Source organism: Macrobrachium nipponense, chromosome 46 (assembly GCF_015104395.2).
Source record: "Macrobrachium nipponense isolate FS-2020 chromosome 46, ASM1510439v2, whole genome shotgun sequence".
Taxonomy (NCBI): domain Eukaryota; kingdom Metazoa; phylum Arthropoda; class Malacostraca; order Decapoda; family Palaemonidae; genus Macrobrachium; species Macrobrachium nipponense.
Genome location: NC_061106.1, coordinates 33893585 through 33904071, shown reverse-complemented (window position 1 = coordinate 33904071; position 10487 = coordinate 33893585). Strand labels below are relative to the sequence as shown.

The 10487-nt window shown below is 37.3% G+C and overlaps 1 protein-coding gene across 1 annotated transcript in view; it reads left to right on the top strand.

Moving 5' to 3' along the window:
• Window positions 1-10487, top strand: part of LOC135214888 (uncharacterized) — a 102923-nt gene that overhangs the window by 70792 nt on the left and 21644 nt on the right. Inside the window, 6 exon segments of the mRNA XM_064249334.1 lie at window positions 1-557; window positions 822-1322; window positions 1532-1735; window positions 3450-3560; window positions 4116-7513; window positions 7750-7860. The exon segment at window positions 1-557 is cut by the window's left edge and continues 520 nt beyond it. Coding sequence (XP_064105404.1) covers window positions 1-557; window positions 822-1322; window positions 1532-1735; window positions 3450-3560; window positions 4116-7513; window positions 7750-7860 — 4882 coding nt within the window.

The window sequence follows — 10487 nt, the reverse complement described above, 5'->3', positions numbered from 1 at the left end:
CACCAGTGGAGTAGGAGGAGATTCAGCAGCGCCTCCTTTAGCTCTCAGGGGCAGTTTGTCCCCCATGGCAACTTATCGTGATTCTGAAACCTCTTACGCTGTTAATAATGTACCTGTTGATGAAAAAGACATAGGGAAAGTTATTCAGAATCACAAAATGTACGCTCCACAGGTGCCTCATGGTAAGACTCACTTGAAGTCATCTGCTGCAGATCTCTACAGAACCAGTGAACCTAAGTCAGCTGTTGCCTCCGAATCTTTAGTCTGTAATGGGACAAATAACATAGCTGAAGTGACCCCAGCTATGTCAATACCTTCAAGTTCGACAGGTTTAGAATGTAGTGATTCGTTTGCAATAGTGAAACCCAAGGTTGTTGGTGTAAGCACGATAGTTTCACCAGCTCATCAATATCAGTCAGTTTGTGATTTAAGTATTAGGTCTGAAAACAAAGGGTTAACAGACTCTGCCAAGATGCACTCAGTCGAGCCAGTAAGCTTAAGTACCAAGACCAAAAATCAATATAACAGGGGTGATGAAGAATTCAAGAATGCTGCAGGTAATTTTAGTTATATTTTTGCTTCATATTAAGAAAAGATGCCTTTTGCGATATGCCTCTTACATTGTCAGTAATCTTATTTTTTATGAACTTGTGTTATATATGTATAGAAAACCAGTAATTGATATAACATAGGATATTTAGTAATATTTTAGTTCTTAATGTATATGTGAGCATTGTTCATATGAATTTTATTTGCAAAGCAGTGGTAGAATTAGTAGCTAGTATTATAATGTTTTTGAAATGAAATTAAATTCACTGCAGGTGATGCAAGCGAAATCTGTATGGGAGACCAGCAACATACCCAGCGCTATCTCCAAGATCTCGAAAACCACAATACCAAAATCATTGCCAACTGCAATGCTGGGGAAGGTAATGGTAGTCATTTGGCTTATGTGATTGGGGATCAGTGCTCAAGGACAACACCAGGCCTCCATGAGCCTTTTGTACAAGGAAGGAAAGTCAAACCTCGTCCCCATCATTTACCAGCAACATCCACATCAGCATCACCTGTACCTGTACTGTCTCCAGCAAACACCCCAGTTTCTGTAGGCGATGTGAGTCCTGCTTGTCCTCCCATTGTAGCATTAACTCAGTTGACTGTGCCACGTGTTGCACCTCCTGCTACTGCAGCAGCAGCAGCGGGTGGTGCAGGAGCAAATGGGGATTCATCTAATCGAAACTCCCGAAAACCTTCTCGCCCAGAAGAAAGAACTACCTGTCACAGCTACCGGTGAGGAAGAAGACCAGTACCATATACAGTATGTGATTTCATGCATATATAGACCATGGCAATGTAATTAAGACTCAGTAAAGTAAGTTCTAACAAACTGTCTCTACTTACCTTATTGAATGCTGTCATGTTCTTTATGTAGTTTTTAGATATTATTCAGTTATGCTCTATGTTTTCCCTTTTTTTTAGCTGTAGATTTAATAACTTATTTTCTCATCAAAATATTTGTTTTAATGAAAAGGTGGAGGTAATATCCCCGTTGGTATAGCTGTTGCGCGGCAGCGCCAGGAACCAAGACCACCAGAAGAGCCCTTAGGACAACTCCAAAATGGGGCAGCAACGTCACAAGTAAATACAATACCTGCCCACTGGCCATTGCCCCCTACACCATGCACTCCAGGAATTCCATCAACACCTTTTTGGCTCTCTCAGAGCCAGTTTGCCGGTAATTGAAAATTATGGCCTGAATTTTCTTGTATACAGAAGTAGTAGTGAGCACTTAGCTTTCGGGTGTACTTTTGTGCAGCAGAGTATTAATTTGAATATGAGTTGCAGTTGTATATTGCATGATATTTATTAGAAGTAAAAACTTGTAGTATTAGTAGTAGCAAGTATCACACTGATAGAAGTGTTTTGTTTATTTTTAGGATTTTTATCTTTGCCTTTGATCAGTTTTTATTTAAAGATTTTTAAAAATTATTTAATCTTTTTTTTATCTTAGTCAGATATTGCGTAAGGCTTCTTGAGTTTTGTTGATATACAAAGTAATGCCATTCCAAAACTTAACACAGTTGACCAAAACTTTCCACCTTTTCTTAGCATCATATTTTAGACTTCAGAATTCTTTTAGTATTTTCAAGGAACACTGTAAGATTCTTTGTTGGAAAGACCTTTAGATTTCGATAAGTAATTTCAAAAATACTGTTTTCCTTTTAGCTTCACATATACGTAAGGCAACACCATTTTTACCTCTTTAAAATTAATTATCTTAGAGTTAAGGATATCTAGATATCCAGTAGAATTTTCATGTCTAAAAGAACTTTTAGGAGTAAATTATGATGTTTATTTCACTCTAATAACAAAGAAAATTTACTAGGACTTGAAAGGAAATATGATTCATGACTGGGATTTTATCTCTGTAAGGATAAATGTTTCTGAAAGAAAAGCAATCTTTTTTTATGTAAATGCTGTGTACTCATTCATTTTATATATGTACAGTACACCTATATGATACAGTACATATATGTGATAAACTGAAACACGTAAATTTCATATTGCAGTCTTAATCTATATTAAGTCTTAAATTAACAAAGCCAAATAAGTCATGTTCAAGAACAGTATATTTACCAAACTTAAAGTACAGTTATAGGTACCAGGGTTTTTTTTTTTTGGTTTTTTGCTGATAATACGCAACCAATGGGTAAGCATATGTAGCCAAAAGCCAAATTATTATTCACCTGCTAGAAAATTAAGGTGGATCAAACACATTTTTAAACTTATTTCATTGGAGTTCTTTGATAACAATAAAAAAGTTTGTTGGAGTTTTTAAATTAAAGTACTATATAAATTGCCAATGAAAGCTTTAAATTGCATTATTTTTAAAAATGTCAAGAATACACAGTAATAAAATTCTCAGCTATAATGTATGTTTATTTGTAATGAACTCCATTGTTGTGGTGTCTTTTTTAAAGGCCAACTTATTCTGTATATGTTTGGTAGTTTGTCTGTTTTATTTGTATGTAGGCTTGCAGTTGTATCCACATTGCATGTTTCTGTTCACATTGTATACTGTGTTGTATGGCACCATGTTTAGTCATCCAAGTGTACTGTGTGGGATTGATGACCTTGAGAAAAGGAAAGTAATATCAAGTTTTTTTCATTAAAGAAAAAATCAAAATAGTAGGAGCATTGAAAGTAATGATGTCTATTTAAATTATTTTGTGATATTCTGTGCTACCAAAAATTATTATAACAGCAAGTAAAAAATGTTTGGACTATTGCGACTTCCCTTGTGTATTTTCTTGTTAAATTGACGTGGAATAAATTTTTCCCCTGTTTACCTTTCAAGAGGAACTAATTAGGATACAGTCATTCATATGTTTCACCGACTCAGGAGTAGAATGGGAATGGGTAGCTAACTTTGATTAATGGCTCCACAGGTGTAGGTGTGGATACCAGTGTAGGCGCTGGCATGGGTTTAGGCTACCAGTTTGTTCGGGACCATCTAAGTGGCCATTACTACGTACTGCCGCACCCGCACGCAATACCAGGTTTGTGTTGTAAATGTGACTGAGCACAGTCCCACTTGATGACACACCTGATATAATTTGATCATGCCTGTTGTACAATGCCATTATTCTAAGAGATGTGTCTGCAAGAGTTTTATATATAACTCCACATTACAGTACTAAGCATGTAAAGTACAATACAGTTTGCACTGAATGTCTTGATTTGAAGTACTAATCTTATTATCTTTATTTTAGGAGTAATTTAGAATGGTTATTAACTTCGGAATTTGTGGTGATGAACTGTAGTACAGTAAAGTATGTTAACAAATATGTTAAAAAGTTAAGGGAGAATGAATATTTGCAAGCCATATTGTTGTACTATGTACTGTATTTTGGTGCATAATTGCAGTGGGAACACATTTATCTTTGTGTGACTTGAAGTGCCATGATGTAAAAAAATTTTGTTTAGTATACTACTGTATACTCCATAACTTTTAACTTGTTACTTGCACTTAAGAAATAATTGGTGATGTAGAAACTTGTTTGTTTGTTTCTTCTCTAAGTCAGATTATTTTAATGTTACTCATCTACTTTCAGATCCTGGTGGACATAGTTTGGTATGGGCAGGATATGGTGGTGTAGCTGCAGCTCCTCCTGTGGTTATGCCACAACAGATCCTTGCATTACCCGATTATCATCGCAACTTTCACCCTGCTCTAGTCCATGTCCCTCATCCCCATGCTCCCGTCCATAGCCCTACACCTGCCTCCATTAAGCGAGAGGATCCCCCAACTCCTGTGACACCAGAGGAAGATCCAAAGAGTCAATCCATTAATGTGTCACTCTCAACTCAAGGACCTGCACCACCGGGAACTGAAATGAATTTATCATCTCCTATACCAGCAGGACTTCGTCATCTTCCACCACCATTCCTTTATCCACCTGCTTCTACCTTGCCATATTACTTGCCACAGTCACCTCATGGGCCTCCTCCATTTTCTCTTCCACCTTATTCACTTCCACCTACTTCAACCATGGGCAGCTCAGGCCTTACATCATCTTTACCTAATTCTCTCACCACAACCCTCACAGATACTCTAACTCCTCAAGGTAATATTACCACTACTTATTCTGTGTTGCCAGCAGCTCCTGTCACTAGTGTTGCCAAAGGCAGTGGTTTAGAACACTGTGCATCGAAAGGATGCGAATCTCTGGTTGCCACAGCTTCACCTGCACCTCGGTCAGATTCTAGTGAACCAATTAATGTCACATCTCATTCTGAGGAAGAACCTGATGTTGAGTCTCCAGTGTCTAAAGCTCAGCCCCCGTTCACGTCTCTTAGTTTACCTATTCCATTTAAAATAAAACAGGAAATAAAAGAAGAGATCCCCTCTCCAGTTGGGTCAGGAAAAGACACGCCATGTTCTTTAGGCATTACTGACCCAAATGAAAATCATATCCCATCAAATCATATGGTAGCAATCAAGAAAGAGGCTTTTATTGGTTGTGAAGATGAACCTGGTAGTGATACGCAGTCACATAATGGAACAGTATTTGTAAGTCACATAAACCAGCCATGTCCTCAGTCTATAGCAGGTGGTTGTACCACATTTGTTAGTCCTAGATTCTCTGATGCTGATCTTCCACTTAACCCAGCTTCCCTTCCTCACTCTGTCCATGCTTCAGTTGTATGCCAGGAATCCCAAACAATACCTGATACAGAATCCCAAGCACTTGATTTTTCCATGACTCAGAGAGGTACTTGTGAAGCTGCAGCACCACTCCATCTTGAAAGTGAGCATGTTGTTAGTAATGAACCTCAAAGACTGGTCTCTCTAGGCCCCTGTGATAGGATTCCCAGTGAAACACATTCTTCTACAAACCTTGAATCTTCATCTACAGTCACAACCAGTTCCAAAGCTTTAATTGTTAATGATTCTTCTAATGGTAGTACTTTTTCTGATTCCAAACCATCAACTGTAGTCCATCCAGTACCACAACGTTTACCAAACGGGGATGAGGTAGAGTGTGGATTATCAGATGAAAGTTCCTGTGTAATGAGAAGTCAAGATGAAGCTGTACCTTTGACAGAGGGTGATTCCCAGAGGGTTCACCAATCATCTTACCTTGATTTGAGTGGTTTAGAGTTATTGTCTCAAAGTGTTTTACAGCATGCAAATCGCTTGTCATCAGTATCTCCAGAGCATACATCTGTAGAGAGCTCTTCAATATACAGAGAAACTGCTACAGCTGATTGTGCCTCACAGACTAAAGATTCCACTGAAGAGTGCATTTCATATCCAAGCAAAAGACTCTCCACTGAGGAAGAGCCATCTTCACCAGAGAAGCTACCCACAGATACCTGTAGCTCAGATGAAACCTCCCATGAATGTTGCATTCAGACAGAGCAAAGTGAAACTGAATCAGAAAATGGTGAAAGTGTACATGAGAAGTATGAAAACTTTATGTATAAAGACAAAGAATGCTTAGAAAATTCCTCTTCAGCGAGCATAAGTGAGAGGAAGGACACAAGAGACAGAATGCCAGAGCTCGTCCAAGCTTGTCTCAGCGAACTCCCATGTAGTCCCACTTCATCCAGATCTCCATCACGTGAAAGAGATTCTGCTGATGCTGCTCCTGCATCCTCAGCAGAATTTGAAGAATCTCCTGCTGCTACATCTATGCCCGATCGAATAAGTGGCCTTCATGGCCTTAGCCTTTTGTGTGCCTTAGCAGAGCAACGCATCATGGAAGAGGAACATGTGGCATGCCCTGCACTTTCTTCTCTGGCTGATGTAGCAGCTACTTCTCCAAGTGTTCCCACACATCAACCAATACGTTCTCCTTCTCCCCAGCCAGGGCCTAGTTTCATACCTAGACCAGTATGTGCTAGACCATTTGGTAGTATAAATAACAATGCTGTTTTTGGTACCACAACATTTGGTACTATTCCCAGTTCTTTTACAAACTCATATACAACTCCTGTAAAGTCTACAGATGTAAACAGAAATTATAAGAGTCCAGAATCTGAACGTGATGCAAAAGCATTCATTGCAAATAAAGCATCACAGTATCAGAAAGATGCCATTGAAAGTTTTAAAAGCCCATCTGGATTTCCTGTAGATTCCATGGATGAAACTGAACTTGATATGCGCATGCAGTTAGCTGAACTCCAACGAAAGTATCGAGAGACACAACGTGAATTATCTCGTCTTCCACCTAAAAAACTTGCATCAAGCCCTACTAAAAGAGGTCCTGGTCGGCCTCCAAAAAGGAAAATTATCAATAATGATGTAGTAGGTAAGAAGAAAGTTGGCAGACCTCCTTCCAAGAGAAAATCACCTCAAAAAGAATTATCACCACCAGTTCTAGAACGTGTCACAGACTTGGAGATTAAAGATATATCAAAAGACAATGATGATGACAAAGAAGAGAATCGAAGCACTAGTAGATCTATTCTGAAACCACCTGTTCTTACTGCAACCTTTACAAACCAGAAAGTTTCAGATGAAAATAACACCTCTTCTTCACCCAAGACTATTGAAACACAAGTTTCCACTGAAAAAGAAGAGTCCAGTGATGATGATGCTGTCAAGTTTAAAACTAGACGTTGGTCTGTATCCTCTGAAGATACTGCTCCACCTTCTCTTGGATCACCATTTAAATTACCTGTATCTACCCCTGAAACTAGACAAGAAGAAAGTGAAGAAGAGCCAAGTAAAGATGCCCCCACAGATAATGCCACCCAAGACTTGAAAGTGTTAAATATAGAAACCTCAGTGGAATCGTCTCCCTCAGATTTAGAGCAACAGTCCACGTCATCTTCAGCTTCTAAGAAACGGAAGCCAGGCCGCCCTAAAAAACATTCACCCACAAAGGAGGATGCAACAGAGACTATAGTGGCCAAGAAACCAAAAACTTTGAATTTCCTCCTTCATCGACCATTACTTTCAAATAAATCAAAGATGCGACCAAAGTTGAAAGCTGAAGTGAAGGTTGGTTAAATAACAGTATTAGTAAAGTATATAAAAACTGAATTTGAACCAGTAATTTTAAAAGTAAATGTCAGTGATTTTGGTGCCAGATTTCTTTAGCCCTGTGTACAGTATTAGAGAAAATCTGTAACTTGATTTATAAGTAACATGAGGGATGATCTTGTGATTATGGTATGTTTACAGATGAATTAGTTTTTTGTATTTAATAAACAGCATTCATGTATTGCTGCTGGCAGGTACGTGAAGAGGAGGAGGAGGACAATGCTCCACGACCACACTATACGATTTCGTCTAATGCTGACCCATCATCCCAGAACTTATCAGAGGAAGAAGAAGATCATAAACCAGTAAGTGGTGAAGGACATTTACAAAACTTTTCTTTGACCTGTTCAACCAGTTATTTTACCTTATTAAATTGAGTTTAATATGCATATACCATGATACTGTACCTAAGCAACAGTGAATGAATAGCTCCTTCCAGCATTGCTGCTCAAGGTGTGCATACATCTTTTATCACCATAGCCAGGTTGAAAAGTCTGATCATTTAGAATATTTCAAAAATGGTTCCACTCCAAATATGTTTTGATTATTCTGAGTGAATTGAGATTATCCAGACTTTAGCGCTATATTTTAGTTTTTATAAATTATACTTGGTGGTATTACTGGCAGTATTGTCATTGATATTTATGGATATAAATCCCTCATAGTTTACCTGTTAGGTATGAAAAATATAGCCACTGGTACCTGTTAGGTATGAAAAATATAGCCACTGAATTAATAAATCTGTTTGTATGCTCTTTTCTAGTTGGAATGGTTTAGGAGATTGTTGAGTAGTGTGATTATATGTGTGAATATTTTAACATGATACTAATACACTTCAGTTGTAGTGTTAGTATTGCTGGCAGTGATATTTACTGATGAAAATTGCTTAAAGTTGACCCATAAAGACATTAGGAATTAAGTGATTTAGTAGTTGGCCTAATTATTCATTATATTTGATCATTTGGGATGGAACTGTCCTTAACAATACAAGATAACTGCCCTTAACAATACAAGATAATTGTTCTTCTGCTGTATATACTTACTACCTGCATACAATTATTTAAGCTCCCAATTTAGCAAGTGAACTATTTTATCCATGTCTTATTAATGAAAATTTCCCAAAATTAAAGCAGTTTTAAAAGTAAATACACCTTTCTGCTAAAATATAAATGTAGGAAAAATATGTATTGTACATAAAATTATGGGAAAATTTCTTAAGTAGATATAGTAAAATGATAATTGTTTATTGTATGGGTTTTCAAAATATGTAGATATAACCTTAGTTAAAATAATTATCAGCACAGAATACAGGTAGTACGTATAACTATGGATTGACATCTGTACACAATGTGGAGCAGACACAGATGTGTGTAACAATCTCATATGATTTAGTACTATTATATGTAATGACAGAGATGCATAATTTACATACACTCAATTCTGTTGCAGTGCAAAGTCTTGATTATTAAGGTAGTACTGTAAAAATAATATGATGGCAAAGAAGAATTTCAGTTGTATTCTTGCAGATAATGAATGATGATGATGGTGTTGAGGAGGGGGAATAATAACTTGGCTATCCTGTAGCATTAGAACTTTTGTTATACTTGTAACAGTTTGCTTATGTACAAAGCTTTAATACATAAAAACATCAAAGAAACATTGAGAGGATCAACAAGATGTATCAAGCATGACTGTAACTCCCAATAATTTACTTCATTTTAGAGAGTGCAGATTCCTATGATTCAAGAACTTCTTCTCCTACTCAGGGAGTATCCTAGGACCTAGATCAAACTATTTTTCCATACACATATGAATGCATACAAGTAAGCTACTGTATTTCCAACCTGGCCTAACTCATTATAATTATATTTGGAAGGACGTTAAATTCATATATTGTTCTGTGAATTTAGTGTCTTGATTTGAGAATTTAAAAGACCATGCCATAAAATACATAAACCTAATTGGTGTTGTTACAGTTCATGGCATGGTACGTCGTTCTGTTTTTGAAGTACGGTATCAAAATTTTTTTTAATTATCATTCCATGAGAACAATATGGACACTCAAAAAGGAAATCATGATGCAAAATACTATTTAAAATTTTCTTGTATTTTGTTTGGCATTTATATTATTTATCAAACAGTTTAAGTAGTAACATTTCATGTAATACACTGGAACCTTGGTTTTTGTACAAAATCTGTTCTGGAACCTCCCGCTAAGTCCGAAACGTACAAAAACTGAAACAGTAATTCCCATGAGGATTAATGTAAATACTACAATTAATGCTTTCCAGACCCCAAAAATATTAACAAATACAGGCAGTCCCCAGTTATCGGCGGGGGGGACTGTTGTCAACAGGGTGCTGATTAACGAAAACCGCCATTAACTGAAACTTGGTGATTTATGGCGCGAATGGCACCAGTAACCCAATAATGGCGCCTCCTTCAAGTATGTCATGTCACCATAACTCTATTATTGGCACTGATGGTACCAATAACCAGAACTCGGTACATTATGCCACCATAAATAAAACTGGATCGCCATTAACCGAGTACACCGATAACCAGGAACTGCCTGTACATTTTATAGGGAATAAACACAGTATTACAAACAGTAAACAATGAGAAATAAACATAATTGAATGAAATGAAAATTAACATTTCACATCACCTACCTTTATGGTTGGAAGGGGAATCTCCCTCCAGAAGGATTTCAGGTATCAAGGACTCATCTGGGGTTACTACTCCTCTTGGTTTTTTACTGGCATTATCTGGGGTTACTTCTCTTCTTTAGTTTTTAGAGGTACTAGGACCAGCTTGAGAGTCACTGGACTCCTGTCGCACATCAAGACTGTCCAGAGACATTTGTTTCTGGCGTCTAAAATTTGCCTAAAGTGGAACACGGCATTGTCATTAAAGATGGATACATGGATTA